Below are 19,626 nucleotides of genomic sequence, written 5' to 3'. Positions count from 1 at the left end.
CTTTTAATTTTCTTACTATGTTACTGGTCTTATTGAGCATGTTATTCTCACATTAGTGCAGAATATTCACGGCAGAAGTGAGCCTCATCATGCTGACCAGCCATTAACATGATAATGAAAGCATTATGCAGGCTTGCCTTTGGTTTGTGCATGACTGCATATATATGAAAAAGCAAAGAAATCTCTTCAATGAACTAAAACTAGTAGCAAAATGACATTAAGTTTGTTCACTTGCACTGTCTTACTATGATTTAAACAACCAGACAACATTGAAGATCACTTAAAGATTTTTTATTCTAGAAAATATCCGTCACGAGTGGCTGTATTAATAAAGCGCACTACAAGAATAATTCAAGGAAACCAATAATAATCCAAACATCCACAGGAAAACTCAAAGAACTGAACAAAACAGGCAGTATATATACACAGACTAAATGAGTTAATTAATTGAACGACATGTAAACGGAATCATTAATCACGGGAACAAACCGGCACATACTAGGAAACTAGGTCACACAGGCAAACAGGAACAGGGAAAACAGAACTAAAACACAATAGGGGCTTTCCTACCGGAGGAACCGATTCAAAGTTCCTAGAACTAATGGTGAAAGTAGCCGCTTTTTGGCGTGATCGAAATGCAGGAATTGGGAATTTTAGTTCTAGGAACTCCTTTTGGGGGAACTAACACTCTCAGTGTCTCAATGAATGCAAGAGTTCATGGAAGGACTGTTTGTCGAACAACGGAGGATGTGACCGTTATTATAGCTGTCATTATGTTTACAGCAGCTAGGTGCAAAAATGATAAATCACCACATTAAACATGCGATCCACTCAAATGAGTTGAAATTAGAGGATTGATATTAACCACAACAGTTTTTACTCACGCACCATGTTAGAAAAAGGTCTTGTGTCCTGATGTAAAAATCTATTCCTGATGTCAGGATGCTGCATTCATAACCTTCTCTTCCTCTGACACACAGAACGCTCTGATCTGAGGGAAAACCGGTTCATTCCTCATGTTTTGCATGAGCAGATGGACCAATGAGGTGTGTGACAACAGACTGATGGACTGTCAGAGATACTGTGCAGGTGTGTGTGTATGAGTGAGCGTACAGTATGTGTGTCAGTCTGGAGAAGAGGGCAGATAAACAGGAAGGAGCATCAATGTTGAACTTTATGGAAATGAGATGCTAAAGAGAAGCCAAGGTTTTGACGTCTGCCATAAATCATAAGCTGATGCAATTTACTTTTTGCTCAATACAGTCAATACACATGTATTTTTCCCAATACACTAAACTAAACTAAAAATAAAGGCATGGTTACTAAATAAAACTGTGAAACTGCAGTCCAAATTTTATCATGCAAATCTGATGAATTGCATCACATATGTATGCATGTATATATATACACTTACATTCATATGTCTATATATGATGACTTGATTGGCAATGTATTGACAAATTATTGACTATGTATTGAGCTGAATAATGACACTATTGTCTTCAAACTATTTCTATTGTATAAAGCAGTATAAAAATAAAGGTGACTTGACAAAAATGCAACAGCAGATGTGGTGTTTTGTGAGATGTGGAGTGGACTCTGTTGTTGTGAAGCTCTCAGAAGCAGAAGGAGGTGCAGATGTCGTTCAGCAGTGAGCCGAGGGGGTTACTGTACCGGCTGAACACGCCGAGCCCAATCTGCACTTGCCGTGAGTGACGCCACATGTATTATGGATGGTGGGTGGAGGGGAGGGACGGGAGCCTTTGAAGTGTGAGTGGAGCGGGTGGAGAGAGATCAGGGCTGCGGGAGCGAGTGGCAAGCGAGTGTTTTGCAGATCAGCGGGAGGCTGAGGGAAGACGTGCCGCCGCTGACAAACCACAGCACACGCTGACAGCAGCCATCGGGAGAACACGTCCTGATCCCCCACAAAACCTGAGAGAGCCGCACAAGCCAGAAGAACTGATGAACATTTCTCATGTCTTCACTCACATCTTAACCTTTAGTGCAGATCAAGAGCCATTGGGGCATCATGGGAAAAGACTTGAGTTGGTGACTAACTACATTTGTTTTTACATGCTGTTTACTAGCGCCTTTATCTGATACCACAATAAAGTCCCTTTCATACCAAGAACTTCATTTCATTTACACCAATGGACAATAACTATAATTAGGCGGGCATTTCACTTGCATTTGCGACTGAAAATTATTGCATGCGACTGTGAAGGAGTATTTAGTCCGACTAGTGCGACTGACCAGATCAGGCCTGGTTCTATGGGGAGCTAGAGGTGCACCCTCAGTTAAAACTAACAACAGCATATTGGCCAAACAGATTTTGCAAACGCGCCAGTGCGTATTTGTGTTTGCACTCTGGAGAGTGTGGAGAGAGAACGTGTTTGATTTTTTGAGACACAATGACCAATCAGAGGTGCTGAAAACGCTGGAGTTTGGTTCAGTGCTGAGTTATGCAAGATCCTCTCATTATCACAAACAAAGTGTTCATTCATTGTGCAGTGAAGACAACTTCATTAATTATCATGAAAGTTTGTGAGATCGCGATAAAATGAGACGAGTGACAGCTTTTTAATGAAGCTAGTTTGAAAATCTAAAATTGATATTATACAATTCAATAAACACAAAGTTAATATTAAGTGACTTACATTTTAGGAACCGATTGTCAGATTTTGCTCTATTTTGTCAACGAAAATAGTTCCAAACAAATCCACAGTTGAACCGCTGCGCATCTCCGAGCAAACACAGCGGTGTTTCGTTTATGAATGAATCTGCGTTTTCAAACGAATCTAGTGAGTCAATGATTCAATGACCCATTCATAAAGACAGCCGCTTGGTTTGTTCCTGAATGAATCAACTGTTTGAATGATTCGATTGAATGAATGAATCAGAGACAAAGACAGTGACTTGCCGCCCCCTACTGGTGGTTTTAGTTCCATTTTTAAAGTATCATTCCAGTTATTTAAATAATTTAATATATTATATATTCAAAAACATCTATTTAAAACATTAATCTCAACATTGTTATCATGAATTTCAATGCATTCATATTCTTCCCGATTGTGTCTTGTTATTCTAAATCAATTTATGAATATAAATGTATACATTTTGACATAAAAGATGACAATAAGGTTAGAAAAATCCCTTACAAAGGTTAAAAAATGCAAATCAAATATTGCCTCATAATAGGAAGGTTAATTTCTGTCATTGATCTGAAGGTGCTCCTAAATTTTTGATTGCTCCTTGAACAAAATGTAAGTGTAGAGTCCTGTTAGGGATGCACCATTAACCCTCTGGAGTCTGAGGCTGATTTGGGGCCTGGAGAACTTTTGACATGCCCTGACATTTGTGCTTTTTTCAGTTGTTCATAAACATATTAATGGAAAAAGTGTCATTACACTGTATTCAGCACAAACTAGGCTACAATAATATGTGAGGAACATGTATGTACATGTTTGTGTTTTTGAAGGAATAACATTTATGCGTGGTTGTTGAAAAAACAAAAAACTTAAGTCACTGAAATAAGGCCAAAAAAAGTATAATAAATCTGTGTTCATAAGACTTTAGGGTATTGGAGGTTGTAGACTAGAGTTTTTGCTTCAAAATTATGTAAAAATTATGCTGCCTACTCCTTCATATTTAACAATATATTGATTTAGTTTTTGTAAGACACTTTTTGCCAAGAAACACAGTATGCAAGGAGGCGTGAATCACCACTGAAAATGGGCCATTCTCACCTGAGAAGACAAAAGAATTGGATAGTAATGAGCTGAAATGACTTGCATATTAATGAGGCATTTCAGTCAGGTAGGCTGTGAAAAAAAACCTTCTGTGATGTCTCAAGCTCATTATGATATATGAAACATACAGAAAAATATTATTACAATATAAAGTAATGGTTTTATATTATACTTTAAAATATAATGTATTTCTGTGATGCAAAGAGTCTGAATATAGGCTTTTAGTTTAAAAGCATGCACATTTGGAGAAATATTGGATTCTCATATGCTTATGTCAATTTTCTATACAGAGGAGTTATTTTTATTTAATATTCACTGTCATTACTATGAGCGCTGGTGTTTTCAATTCATCCTTGAAGTCGGAGGGCGCTCTGTGCATTTTAGTCCACAAATTCATCTAAAAGAAGAAGAGGCTATTCCATGAATGGAGTTTCCAATACATACAGCAGCAGGAGGGCGCTAAAGAAACAAAAACTCATCTAAACTTCATCTGTAGAAGACAAGTAAACAGGAAGTAACTGCATGTCTTCTAGAGATCGCTAACCATGACTTTTACATCCAGATAAACACTTTTCAAGACAATAAATACACGATTGAGATAATAAATGCATGTATTGACTGAATTAGCGTCTGAATAGCGCTGGCTCCGTGGGCGTGGCCGCATTAGCAGATAATGAGCTGAATCACAGACTTCTGACATGGCTCTCTTTTCATACAGATTACATTAACAAAGAAGGTTTGTTTTCGATTTGACTTACATGATTTAAAACCTGACATCTTAACGTTTTTTTAGACATAAGTGTAATTTTTTTGTCATTAGTATTCACTAAGTTACAGTTCATTTTCTGAGAACTATCAGATTGGAGTTCGTTCAGAGGGAGAGGAGAAATCACGCATCATGTTAGTTTTCTTTATTTTACAAAAAGCACAAAATTCTGTTTTTACTCTGAGTGTACACAAATGAAAGAAGATATTCCACAGATTAAAATGGTGTATAACTCTTAATTGTATGTGCAACATTGACGGAGTATTTTGAGTCTCTTTCACACTGATAAGAAAAAAACCACGGTGGTATCGCCGGCGATACCGTCAGACCTCAGAGTGTTAATGGAAATTAACCAGAAATCAAGCTTAAACCAATCTTGCTTATTGCATATTGTAACTATTTAAGGACTGTAACTTGACCAACACAAATCCAGTGTATGTGCAGCCAGTGAATATCACGCACACTGAACGTGTATCTGGTTTCTTTGAATAAAATCTGCAGGTAAACGAGTGGCTGGACTCGCTGTCAATCACTCTTGAAATGTCAACGGCAGCGAAGTTGCTTCCTCTTTGTCCTTTCCCTAGCGGTCCCGCTGGGCAGAAGGTCACCACATGCCCTCGACCAGCTAAAACAACGACCACCCAGGCGCAGTAATTAATTTCCCCTGCCAGGGCGAAGCGGCTTCACTTTCAGAGATCAAATCTCAGGAGTGTCTGGACGCAAAGTTATGTAGGTCAACTCAACTCTGTAGGGCTGAAAGACACATGCACCAACCCTAAAATGGTTCAAATACACTGTTGGGTCTGACGGAGGACATCAGTGAATAAAGTTTCACAGTGTCTCCTTAACACTGTTTACTAGCTGATTATCATGTCAAAGCTATAATGCCTAAAGCTATAAAACACTCCGCAAATCATCTTGAATGGGTCAAACTAGTGGAAATGGATGGACTAACACAGTAAAATCACTTTTTGTCTGAATTGAAATGAACTTCAAATGACTGATGAAATGATCTGTGAGTTGTTAGTTAATAAATTAAAAGTGCTCCAATGCTACTCATCAATACACTTGAATTATTTACTGGATGAGATGAGCAATGATTCAAAAATCCATAAACTGAGTTTTAAAGGGGTCCTTGATTTTGATTTCACTTTTTTAACTTTAGTTAGTGTGTAATGTTGCTGTTTGAGCATAAACAACATCTTCAGAGTTACAACGCTCAAAGTTCAATGCAAAGGGAGATAGTTTCTTTTACAGAAATCACTTTTTAAGGACTACAACAAACAGCTGGTAGGGACTACAACAAGCTTCTTCCTGGGTTGGGGACATCATTAACCCTAAAATTTACATAAACCCCACCCCTGAGAACACGCAATAAAGGGGGTGAGGCCATGTTGGGCTGCTTTAGAGAAGAGGAAGAGTTGTTGTAGTAGAGTGTTGTTGTCATGCCGTCATTTTACGCCGGACTGCTTTTCAAACGAGGGTCAATTCAACACAAAAGATGAACATGACGGCACATGATAGTGGATGAGTTGAATCAACTCCACAGCAACTACATAAATGTATCCACTAACCATTCAGAAACGTCCAGTTTCATTCTAAAAGTTGTAACTTCTTCCTGAGTCTCTCCATCAGTGTCGACTCCGGTTTGAACAATGTAAGGCTGAACACCGTTACTGACAATCCTCATTTTGGCTGCGTGAGATTCTCCAGCTTTGTTGTTGTTGAGCTGTTAAATCTCCGCCCTCTTTTGTAAAGCGGACTGCTCATTTACATTTAAAGGGACACACACAAAAATGGTGTGTTTTTGCTCACCCCCAAAATATGACAAGCTTTAATAAATGATCTGTGGGGTATTTTGAGACACATTCTGGGAACAAAAGCTTATATTACATCTTGTAAAAGCGGCATTATATTCCTTTAACAAGGAAAACTGGTGGGGAAATAAATGAAAAAAAATGTAAAAATCAGACTCATATTTATCAAACACCGTTCTTGACCAGAGATGGGCACTCGAGTTAGAGACTCGGACTCGAGTCGCATTTTAACAGACTTCAGACTCGGACTCGACCTGAAATAACTTCAGACTTGACTCGATTCGGCACAAAAGACTCAGAATATTTTAAAAAACGACTCAAGTCTTTTACCCTTAACAACTGATATAATAAATAAAGAATTTGTGTTGTGTTTAAATGGTTTTATAATATCTGCACCACATTTCCTTACGTGTCGAACTTGTGGTAGATTGGACTCTTGTCGTAGAATTTGATTACGTATGTCCGAAATGTCATAATAAGAGTCCCATGAAACATGACGGGAGGCACTGTGCCAATGTTCTTTCGTTTGGGTTTATTATCACGTCTTATCGGCTAGAAGCACAGAATGTGGGAAATCAATTAAAGACACCGGAACAACATCATCAAATTTTATGAGACATCGCATCCACAAAAGTTAGTCACATAAACTCACACAGCTAGCTATTATACTGTGGTGTAGCTGCATGGCTCATTTGAATTGCCAGCCTGTTAAAATATGAAAAAAACAAACAAATCTAGACTTTAAACCTAGCGCTATGTTTTATCGATCTTTTCATATTATTTGCAGCTTTTCTATTTCTTAATGTGTGTCCATAAGAGAGAGAGATAGAAAGAGATGTTAATCCATTTATTACTTAAAGCTCATATTTTAACGTATCAAAATCAGCATATGTAGAGTTTTCAATTGACATTATTAAACATTCCGAAATTGGATATTTTCTGATAATGACTGTCATCACTAACAATGAAGCTGTATATAAAACCGTGACTCACTGGCGCCATCTTGCATCCACTTAGCGACTCTTAGCGAAAATTACTACTTGTGTTGCCAGGACGACTGTTTTGTACATTGTAATGGATGATAAAGTAACAAACTGGATATACATTATCCCTTACATCATAGGACCTTAATTTTAAATAAAACAGATTATAGAAAGATCATATTATTTTGTCTATATAACTAGGATAAAAAAAAAAATAGGATTTGATTATGAGAATTTTTTTTTTTTTTTTAATGACTCGAGACTCGACTCGGACTCTTGACAAAAGACTCCAGACTTGACTCAGACTCCAGTGATAAAGACTTCAGACTTGACTCGGACTCCAGATAAAAGACTCGTGAACATCTCTGTTCTTGACTATGAACTTTAATCAATGTCTATTCTGGTCACAACTAATAATAAGAAGTCAAAAAATGCTCTGCAAATAATCTTCAATGAGTCAAACTAGTGGAAATGGGCAGATTAATTAATCAATGTCTATTCTGGTCACAGCTTATAATTATAATAGCTCTAACAAACAAAACAAAAAGACTAATTGGAGTAAAGCATCAGTCAAGTCTCAATCTTCAATCTGTGTGATTTTGCATGTACTGTATGTAAATGTGTGATTCATCGTCCTGTAATGAGAAGAGACAGTTTAATTCTAATGTCAAACAGACTCAGATGAACAGCTCACTATAATGGCAGCGCATGTGAGAGATATTCATGGGATTGTGTGGTGTGTTCGCTGCAGATAGACCTGTCCATATTCATACGGTGCAAAGGAACACGGGTAATCTCCTGCTGGCTGACAGCTAGTTAAACACGGCATGTCCAGCCTGCCTTATTTAATATATCACACACACTTACAGAAGAAACTACCTGCATCCCACTCACACACGAAAAATGAAGGATCCGATATAAAATGAGCACAAATAAATCTAAAAACCTACAACAAAATATTTAACTATGTATAGTAAAAACTGTATTTCATAAAAAAGGAATCATTCACCCAAAAAAATTAGAATTATGTAAAAAAAAAAAATTGAAATAATTAAGATTTTCTATTGTTTATTATGATCACCAGGGGTGCATTTTTTTCTATGAAAAATACAGTAAAAACAGTAATATTCTGAAATATTATTACAATTTTTCTTTTTGAATATATTTTAAAATCTAATTTATTCCTGTGATCAAAGCTGAATTTTCAGCATCATTACTCCAGTCTTCAGTGTCACATGATCCTTCAGAAATCATTCTAATATGCTGATCTACTGCTCAAGAAACATTTATTATTATTATCAATGTTGAAAACAGTTGTGCTGCTATTTTTGTGGAAACCGTGATAAACTGCCATTCAAAAGGTAAAAAAAAAAAAAAAATAGAAACTAGTAATTTAGAAAAATAGAAATTAATAATTTTATTCAACAAAGAGTCAAGGATGCATTCAACTGATTCAAGTGACATTTATAATGTTACAAAAGATTTATGTTTCAAATCAATGCTGTTCTTTTGAACTTCTATTCATCAAAATAATCCTGAAAAAAATATGTATCACAGTTTCCACAAAAATATTAAGCTGCAAAAACATGTTTCAACATTGATAATAATAAGAACCATTATTAATAATTGAGCACCAATAATAATTGTTAATAACTGAACAGCAAATCAGCATATTAGAATGATTAGAATGATGAAGAATGATGAGTAATGATGCTGAAAATTCAGCTTTGATCACAGGAATAAATTACATTTTAAAATATATGCACATAGAAAACAGTTATTTTAAATTGTAATAATATTTCACCATATTATTGTTTTCACTGTATTTTTAATCAAATAAATGCAGCCAAATGAGAACTCAATTAAGACAAAAAGCATATTCTAGTTCTTCATCCTTACATCTTATACCCATCTCAACATAATCAAGTGTTCTGAGAGATTCAGCCACAATAAAGAGCAACACAAATATTCACATATCAGATTTGGCTCCTCTCACACATGGCAGCTGTGCATGATGGAATTCCAAATGCATCACAAGCATGAAGTGGATAATTAACCTTGACTATCAGTGAGTTTATCTCTAGCTGAACACCGCCAAATAACGGTGAAATGAAACACACAGGGTCTGAGTGCACAAACACAACAGTATCCAGTGAGTCCTCAACGGCACCTCACTCCCAATACCAGCATTTCTCTCTGGAAGCAGAATGTCAATGAGAAGGTCAGAAGTGCTGGCTCCTCTTTTACTCATAAAGGAGTCTGGCCTTTGGAAGGCGGTAATGAAGAATAATCTCTGAAAGAAGGGTTAGATATGATGCTGGCCAGACTGACAGGAAGGAGGAATGTGAAAAAAAAAGGGAGGAATGAAAATGTCAGTGTCAGAGAACAGTTACGAGCCAACGATCGAGCTGCCAGACTCCCTCCATATTTATCAAGCACCCACCTGACAAAGAGAAAACAAACAAAAAACAGCAGCCAACACCTCATTAGATGAAAGGGTGGATCGTGACGGGTCCAAATAAACCATCAGCATTTCTGAACAAAGACGTCCTTCATTCAAGGTCAGAACTTCTAGACTTCTGCTTTGGATTGTGTTCTGCTTCACAAAGGTACTTAAATGAATGCAAAAAAGAAAAAACCCTCAATTCATTACTGTCTGGCACCAAAATGAGATATTGCAAAAGATGCAAAAGAACCATCACACTGTCATGTTGAAACAACAAATGTAAGTAACGTTACACTAAACAATCTCAATCTATATTCAATTAATTTATTGCACAACATTGACCAAATACACAATAATGAAATGTTTGTCTGATGATTAAATGCATTTGCCATGTATTTCACTTCCCTAACGTGATGGGTTTCTGAGTGAATGAATACAATATTCATGTAGGGCTGGACTTTATACAGGTGCTGGTCATATAATTAGAATATCGTGAAAAAGTTCCTTTTTTTTATTGTAAATTATTTTTAAAAATGAAAATTTCATATATTTTAGATTCCCTACATGTAAAGTAAAACATTTCAAAAGTTTTTTATTTTTTTATTTTTTTATTTTTTTTATTTTGATGATTAGAGCATACAGCTCATGAAAGTCCAAAATCCAGTATCTCAAAATATTAGAATATTTCCTAAGATCAATCAAAAAATGGATTTTCAAAACAGAAAAGTTCAAGTTCTTTAAAGTATGTTCATTTGTACACTCAATACTTGGTCGGCAGCACATATTACAGCAAATTACTTGCTCCTAGCACAAATTACAGCATCAGTGAAGTGTGGCATGGAAGTGATCAGCCTGTGGCACTGCTGAGGCACTATTGAGCCTTCAGATCATCTGTATATTGTTGGATCGACTGTTTCTCATCTTTCTCTTGAAAATATCCCATAGATTCAGGGGTCAGGCATGTTGGCTGGCCAATAAAGCACAGTAATATCTTGGTCAGCAAACCACTTGGAAGTGGGTTTTGCACTGTGGGCAGATGCTAAAGTCCTGCTGGAAAAGGAAATCCGCATCTCCATGAAGCTTGTCAGCAGATGGAAGCATAAAGTACTCCAAAATCTCCTGGAAGATGGCTGCATTGACTTTGCACTTGATAAAACACAATGGACCAACACCAGCAGATGTCACGGCCCCCCAAATCATTACTAACTTCAGAAACTTCCCACTAGACTTCAAGCAGCTTCGGATTCTGTGCCTCTCCAGTCTTCCTTTAGACTCTGGGACCATGATTTCAACATGAAATGCAAAATTTACTTTTATCTGAAAAGAGGACTTTTGACCACTGTTCACTGTCCAGTTCTTTTTCTCCTTAGCCCAGGTAAAATGCTTCTGACGTTGTTTCTGTTTCAGAAGTGGCTTGGTAGTCCTTTTCCTGAAGATGCCTGAGTGTGGTGACTCTTGATGCGCTGACTCCGGCTTCATTTGACTCATTGTGAAGCTCTCCTAAGTGTTTGAATTAGTTTTACTTGACAGTATTCTCAAGCTTGTGGTCATCCCTGTTGCTTGTGCACCTTTGCCTACCCAATTTCTTCCTTCCAGTCAACTTTGCATTTAATATGCTTTGATATATCACTCTGTAAACAGCCACCACATGCAGTAATGACCATCTGTGACTTACTCTCTTTGTGGAGGGTGTCAATGATTGTCTCCTGGACCATTGCCAAGTCAGCAGTCTTCCCCATTAGTGTGGTTTCAAAGAACAAGAGATAGCCGGAATTTATACTGTAGGGATGCTCATTTAATGAAACTCAAATGTAAATATTCTAATATTTTGAGATATTGGATTTTGAACTTTCATTAGCTGTACACTCTAATTAACAAATTAAAAAAAAAAACCTTTTGTAATGTTTTACTTTACATGTAGGGAATCTATTATAAATGAAAGTTTCATTTTTTTAAATAATTTACAATGAAAAAAAAACGAACTTTTTCATGATATTCTAATTATATGACCAGCACCTGTACACTAGGAAATTATTAGGGCCTGAGCACCGATGAATTGCTCCGTTTCTTATTATTCTTCTCCGAAATAAATCGCATTTTTGAGGGCTGAAACATGTTCAAAAACTCATTAAATTTTGCACACGTGTCAGAAGTGTTAAAAAATTTACATCTGATATGGGTTTCAGAATTAGGTGTGGCAAAATAGCCACCTACAAAATTTCAACGAAGTACCTCTCACGCTACATTTCACGTACAAGTATGAAATTCGGTGGACACATGTAACAGCCCAATCCCTACAAAAAAGTTTCCTGAAGCAAAAACTGAAAACCAAAAGGAAGTCAGATATTTTGAATTTTCTTTGCAAAATTTTGGCAGTTTTTGCCTTTTCCAGATGTTCTTTAATGAACTCCAAGAACTTTAATCAGATCAACATCATATTTGGTCAATCTAATCTAAACCTTTGCATTGTTATATTGTGAGACCTTGATTGGACCTTGTTTTCATTGAAACACAAAGTTGTTGTAACTCGGGCATGCAATGTCCGATCTGCCCTAAACTTAACATGTTTTATTAGTCCTGGCATGAAGACATCTACATGCCAATATTCAGTTACAGTCATAGCGCCACCTGCTGGCAAAAGGAAATGGCATGCTTTAAATGGTAATTCAATCTCAGAAACACATTTAAATATGCCATGAAGTACCAAACACGTTAAATTATGCAACACTTGGCTAAGTATGTGATTAACGCCACGAAACAGGAAGTTGTTGTATCTCAAGCATACAATGTCCGATCTGCTCTAAAATTCACATGTTTGATAATAGTCCTAGCTTGAAGACATCTACATGCCAATATTCAGTTATAGTCAAAGCACCACCTGCTGGCAGCAGGAAGTGCGGCAAGTCAAAATGACTTTGCTATATTTCTGCTATATTTACCCGCTTAAATGCATGTCGCCCACTGTTCACTGTTTTCCTAAGGCCACCGGGTGGCGGTGGCCCCGGGTGTGAGGGCCCTTTCAATCGCGGACTTTGAAGGATGCAGCCTCTGAATTGGGACACAGCTAGTATTTTGTCATTATATAACTAGAGACTACTTTCAAAAATGTAAAAATTTTGGTACTGTTCCCAAAAATTAAAACTGATTCTATTTTGGTTTTCATTCAAAAAATATCAGCAAACAGGTTTGTAACGACATAAGGGTGAGTAAATAATGTTAGAATTTACTTTTTCAGGTAAACCTTTAGTGTGTCGCCCTGTAGACTCAAACAAAAGAGACTCTGATATGTCTTTGTTTTTTCACTCACATGAGCAGACGGCTGCTGAATTTCTCTGTGGCGGGTCGATCTGTAGAGCCAGTTTTCCCTCGTTCTGTCATTCCCCTGTGTAAATATGTTTGGCCGCTGACCCTCATGGCCTACGGGCGTCTGTGTTACCCATGAACCCCTGGCCTCCTGCTCTATTCATCTCAGTAATTGTCTGTATGAATTATTTACCTGACTGGGAGGGTGAATATGAATTTAGTGTGTCTAACCATTACTCTCTGGTTCAATTATCAGAGTAGGACATTATGGGAAATGACAGTAGAAATGATTACAGAATTCATGAGATGTAAAATGCATGACCTCCTAGAGTTTGTATATGGGTGTACATACATCTATCATGCCATATCTTTGTATTCATAGACCATTTTTCTTCAGCCAGCACCCGAGGCACTGCACAGAGAGAAAAGCAGAACGGAGACAAAAGGAGACACTTACCAGGAATATCCTCTCCAGCTGATCCTGAATGTCCTTCATGCCCGGGAATGCCGCCACTCCCTGGATCATTTCCACAAAGATGCATCCGACACCCCTGTAAAACAAACATCATTGACACTACGCCTTAGAAAAATAACCTTCAGAAAGTGAAACAGGGCCCTGTTTACACCTGGTATTAAGATGTTTTTTGGCTGATTGGATCACAAGTAGATGAGTGAGACATTCCCATTTACACCTGGGGCCAGACTTACTAACAGCTTGTGCCAGCATTAAAAAAAATACTGTTAGGATTTACTAAAGACATGCAGTGAAAAATTAGCAATAAAAAGGCAATGACACAGTTACTTTTTTTGTGGCTGATCTTTTTGCATATGCATTTGTAGGAGTTTCCCTTTCAGACGCAAAATTTATGGGAGGAGAGTATTTAAATGAAATATGCGAGGTGAATTACTAAGGTTTGTGCTAGTCAATTTACTGGTATTTATGCCATTATTTACCAACCAAAAAAAGCACGTCTTAACCCAGATGCTAATTTGCGTTGCTCTTGGTAGATTGCATTGGTCATTATGGAAATGATACGACTGCATCTGTGTTTTTTAATTCCAAAAAAGCGTAGAAAGTTCTGTGCGTGATCTACTGAACTTTCCACTCCCATCTGCGCTTTTTTTATTTTTAGCACTCTCACGCTAATTTGCCCTGTTTAGTAAATCTGGCCCATGGTGTTTTAATCCGTCTCTTTTGTCCACTTTCGGCCACTTCTGTCCTGATTTCTTCAAGAGGAGTGTCTATGGGTGGGTAAATGTATGGGCTTTCGATCTAATGGATGAAATAAGCTCATGCAACTCACATATGAATGTGACCGAAGATGACAGAAAAACTTACAGAGAGCATCAGCTTTCATTTCTGCTCTGACAGCCGCATGACCAGCCGAGCGCTGTGAGTGTGTGTTAGAAATCAGGAATGGTGAGAGAACATTGTGCTTTGTATGTTTTTCGTCTTCAAACCAAACTTAGGTCTTCAGCCAACAAAGTTTAACTCCTGTCTGGCTTGCACGCTTCCCATAATGTTTACAAGTTAGGTCAGTAGGAATAGAGTAAGCGGTCTTTTGTGGCTGTTCGAACACATTTGACCACATGAGCATCTACACTACCAAAAGCAATCCAGTCAAAACAGTTTTCGACAACCTCTGGAAGTGGTCGAAAGTGGTCAAGATCATAACGTTTTTGATCCTGTTTACACCTGTATTTAGCACCATCCACTTGTAATCGGATTGCTGAAAACGCTTCTTAATACAACAAGGCCTGGGACTGGACCAGGTTTGTGCATAAATATCAGAATCAAAAAGGTTTGAGAAGATTAATGAGGAGGAACATGGCAAGAAGAGGCTGGAAACATCTGAGGTAACAGAAATGATCTTGATTGTTGTGTTATACTACAGTAATGGTATGTAAAGATTTATTTGTCTCAGTGAGATTAAACCTTCAGAACAAGAGTTTAAATCAAAGATTCAGAAACTTTTTTGTCAACCGAAACCCTTTGAGATAAAATATAAACTTGAAGTTAATATTTCAATAAATTCATGATTCTCTGATGTCGGTTACATGACAAACAGCTAAATTAATCAACTATTTTATCTTTTTAGTAAATGTTTTATTTACTTTGTTTTTTTAATTTGGCATTTTTATGATTTAATTAATTATTTGTTTCTCATCAACTCATAAATCCCTGCAGTTCCCTTGTGAAGCCCAGCTTTCTTTAGAGGATCGTGTACGAGTGGAAAGAAAGAGAAAGAGAGCGAAAGAAAGAGAGAAAGAAAGAAAAAAGAACGAACAAATGAATAGATGAAAGAAAAAAGAAAGAACGAATGACCAGACGAAAGAAAAAGAATGAACAGACAAAAGAAAGAATGAAAGAAACAAACAAACGAATGAATGAAATAAAGAAAAAGAAAGAGAGAAAGAAAGAAAGAAAGAAAAACAAAAGATAAAGAACAAACAGATGAAAGAAAGAAGGAAAGAAAGAGAAAAAAATTAACAAACGAACAAAAGAAAGAAAGAACGGAAGAGAAACGAACATACAAACAAAAGAAAGAAAGAAAAAGAAAAAGAACGAATAAATGAAAACTAAAAAAGAGAAACGAACAAACAAACAAAAAGAAAGAAAAAAAAGAAGAAAAAGAACGAATAAATGAAAGAACTAAAAAGAGAAACGAACAAACAAAGAAAAAACAAAGAAAGAACAGACGAAAGAAAGAATGAAAGAAAGACACAAAGGAATGAATGAAATAAAGAAAAAGAAAGAAAGAAAAATCAAAGATAAAGAACAAACAGATGAAAGAAAGAAGGAAAGAGAAATAAATGAACAAACGAGCAAAAGAAAAAAACGGAAGAAAGAAACGAACAAACAAACGAAAGAAAGAAAAAAGAAAAAGAACGAACAGACAAGAAAGAACTAAAGAAAGAGAAACGAAAAAACAAAGAAAAAACAAAAGAAAAACAGATGAAAGAAAGAATGAAAGAAACAAACGAATGAACGAAATAAAGAAAAAGAGAGAAAGAAACAAAGAAAAACTAAGATAAAGAATGAACAAAAGAAAGAAAGAAAGAAGGAAAGAGAAACGAACAAAGAAAAAACAAAGAAAGAACAAACAAAAGAAAGAGAGAACAGACGAAAGAAAGAACTAAAGAGAAACGAACAAAGAAAGAACTAAAGAAAGAGAAACAAAGAACAGACGAAAGAAAGAATGAAAGAAAAAACAAACCAATGAATGAACAAACAAAAGAAAGAACAAAAAGAATGAATGTACAGAAGAAAAAGAAAGAAAGAAAGAAAGAAAGAAAGAAAGAAAGAAAGAAAGAAAGAAAGAAAGAAAGAAAGAAAGAAAGAAAGAAAGAAAGAAAGAAAGAAAGAAAGAAAGAAAGAAAGAAAGAAAGAAAGAAAGAGAAAACTAAAAACAGAACAAAAAAGATAAAGCTGAGAGCAGTGGACAAAATCATTTTGGCGAAAAAATCTATCAATACTTGATTGTATTGTGATTATTATTATTATTATTATTATTATAAGCGTTGTTCCTATTTGGCCAATAGGAGGTCTGATCTTGAATTTTGCTGTAGCCCCTCACTGCAGAACACACGAGATCCAGTAAAAAAATGAGGCAAACTTAGTGGTCATCTCTCATTACTATATTATGACATTAAATAGCATTATGATAAAGCAGCATTATATCAGACATCAGTCATCCTGCTCACTGAGAGACTATTTTATTCTAGAATAATGTAACATGCTGAGCTTTAAATAGTGTGTATATGTGTGAATGTGTAGATATTCTGTAAGGCCATGAGAGGCAGTGAGCGTGTAGCTCATGCTGGTGTGTTTCAGTGGCTGTCGGGCTCCATTCGTCAGCATGCAATCGTTTCCTGACACTTTCTAGCCCAATGCACACGGCCGCGTTCTTCTCCGACAGATACTGGGAAAGAGCCACACAAACCAAACTCGCCAGCAGTGAGATGTAAATCTCAACTGGCCTTTTCAGAATCAGTCCATCCGTCTCTGGTCCAGTCAGACCCCCCATCTCAACACACCCAGGTTTAAAATGTGGATGTGACATCAATTTTTCTTGAGCGGCTCGAGCTGACTGGCAGGTGGCTGATAAGATGTCAGCTTATAGACGTGATTCCTCGCAGTCAGGCAGAGACAACTTCATGCTAATCCCCATCCTGACTGATCATTACTGCAGCCGCGACATGAACGTGTGACAGGAAAAACCTCCCGCACATGCGCGTCTACCTGCAGCCGTGTGGAAAAGTGCCCTTCTGATCGGACCACCTGCTCCCAGTTTCCCTCTCCTAATTGCCAGCGGTGGCTGCAGCTGCGGTCCAGAGAGCGGCTCTGGTCACGGCTCATTTCTCAGGACAGCAGCTCCTCCCACCTCTTTAGATCGGCAAACACTCGGACTAGCACCGAAAATACAGGCCAGTTAATCCAAATCTTTATTTAACCCCTTACCATTATCTATTTTGGCAAGTGGGGCATCAATGACATATCCAAAATTAAAAGGTTGCTGCTCATAAGTCATTCTGGATAGACACAAAATCAACATAATTAGAAAGCTGACAGTTGAATTACTCAGACTGTTAGTAAAGGATTAGTTCACTGCAGAATTCAAATTTCCTGATAATTTACTCACCCCCATGTCATCCAAGATGTTTATGTCTTTCTTTCTTCAGACGAAAAGAAATTAAGGTTTTTGAGGAAAACATTCCAGGATTTTTCTCCATATAGTGGACTTGAACAGTTACCAACGGGTTGAAGTTTCAAATGTCAGTTTCAGTGCAGTTTCAAAGAGCTCTACATGATCCCAGACTAAGAATAAAAGTCTAATCTAGTGAAACGATCTGCCATTTTCTAAAAAATAATAAAAATTGGTATACTTTTTAACCACAAATGCTCGTCTTGCACTGCTCTGCGATGCGCCACGCATTACGTAACCATGTTGGAAAGGTCACGCGTGACGTAAGCGGATCAATCCAGTATCTGCAAAGTGAACATCCAAAGACTAAGTCAAACGGACTTTACAAAAAAAGGTAAAAGAACAATGTCGGGCGATTTTTGAAGTTGGAGGAGAAAATGAGAAGGAGTTTTTTGCCCTACTGTGGTACTTTCACTTACGTCACAAGAGCATTTGTGGTTAAAAAGTCAAAAAAAAAAAAAAAAAAAAAAAGTCAAAATGTCATTTTTTTTTTTTTAGAAAATGACTGATGGTTTCTCTTGATAAGACTCTTATTCCTCGTCTGGGATCATGTAGAGCTCTTTGAAGCTGCACTGAAACTGACATTTGAACCTTCAACCTGTTGGTAACTGTTGAAGTCCATTATATGGAGAAAAATCCTGGAATGTTTTCCTCAAAAACCTTTTTCGACTGAAGAAAGAAAGACATAAATATCTTGGATGACATGGGGGTGAGTAAATTATCAGGAAAATTTAATTCTGAAGTGAACTAATCCTTTGAAGTGAAGCCACAAATGTGATCATGCTTCACTTCAAATCTGAGGATGATATCTCTAAAACTATGCATCTTATGAAACATTTTCTAAGACCATGTCATGTGTATTTTTAGAGAAGGCTAATAAAAATGCTAATGAAATGATTTATGGCACCTATAACTCCCCTGCACTCTAATATCTGGCTCGGAGAACAGCCCCATTCACGATTCTATTGTTCTCTCTTGAGTTTTATCATAAACAGCGGTCAATAATTGAAGCTGGAGCCTTTAATCTTTCTAATGATACACAGTTTGTCCATATGACGTTAAGAATGTGAATGTAATGTGCACTGAATGTTAAACAACTATAATCTGAGGCCGCTGGTGATGTAGTGACGGTAAAGGTGTTAAGGCAAAACCCCTGTTTTGTTTGTTTGTTTGTTTTTCGGCTATTTAGCTTTTCATAATGTGTTGTTTCAGACTAGTGGAAAGATACATCCACATTTACGTGTTTAGTTTATTGCTTTATCTATGTGCATCTGTAGATTTCAGAGACAATACAGTTTATAGATTTCAAATCACTGCTTCATGAAGCTTAACAAATCTTTTGTTTCGATTTAGTGGTTCGGAGTGCGTATCAGACTGCCAAAGTCACGTGAGCTATTGAAATTTCGAAACACTTATGATGTAACGAAGCCTCGTTTACTGAAATCATGTGATTTTGGCACTCTGAATCACTGATTTGAAACAAAAGATTCGTAAAGCTTCATGAAGCAGTGTTTTGAAATCACCCATCACTAGATATTGTTGTATAAAGTCGCTATTTTTAATTTTTTTTTGGTGCACAAAAAGTATTCTCATCACTTCATAACATTAAGGTTGAACCACTGTAGTCACATGACCCGTTTTAAATATGTCTTCTGGGTATCTGAAAGTGTTAATTACCTTGCTGGCAATGGAGGCCTCACTGAGCCATCAGATTTCATCAAAAATATCTTAATTTGTGTTCTGAAGATGAAAAAAGGTCTTACGGGTGTGGAACGACATGAGGGTGAGTAATTAATGACATTACTTTCATTTTTGGGTGAACTAACTCTTTAACTGTAATACTGTATGTCAGACAA

At 36.8% G+C, this 19,626-nt stretch overlaps 1 protein-coding gene across 2 annotated transcripts in view; it reads right to left on the bottom strand.

The window, feature by feature from the left end:
• cdk14 (cyclin dependent kinase 14) overlaps nt 1-19,626 on the bottom strand; it is a 223,299-nt gene that overhangs the window by 67,564 nt on the left and 136,109 nt on the right. For both annotated transcript variants that reach the window (XM_067411200.1, XM_067411208.1), the window contains exon 10: nt 13,522-13,615. In XM_067411200.1, coding sequence (XP_067267301.1) covers nt 13,522-13,615 — 94 coding nt within the window. The remainder of the gene's footprint in view (nt 1-13,521; nt 13,616-19,626) is intronic.

The sequence above is a fragment of the Chanodichthys erythropterus genome, chromosome 2 (assembly GCF_024489055.1).
Source record: "Chanodichthys erythropterus isolate Z2021 chromosome 2, ASM2448905v1, whole genome shotgun sequence".
Lineage (NCBI taxonomy): Eukaryota > Metazoa > Chordata > Actinopteri > Cypriniformes > Xenocyprididae > Chanodichthys > Chanodichthys erythropterus.
This window is presented reverse-complemented; position numbering and strand designations above follow the sequence as displayed.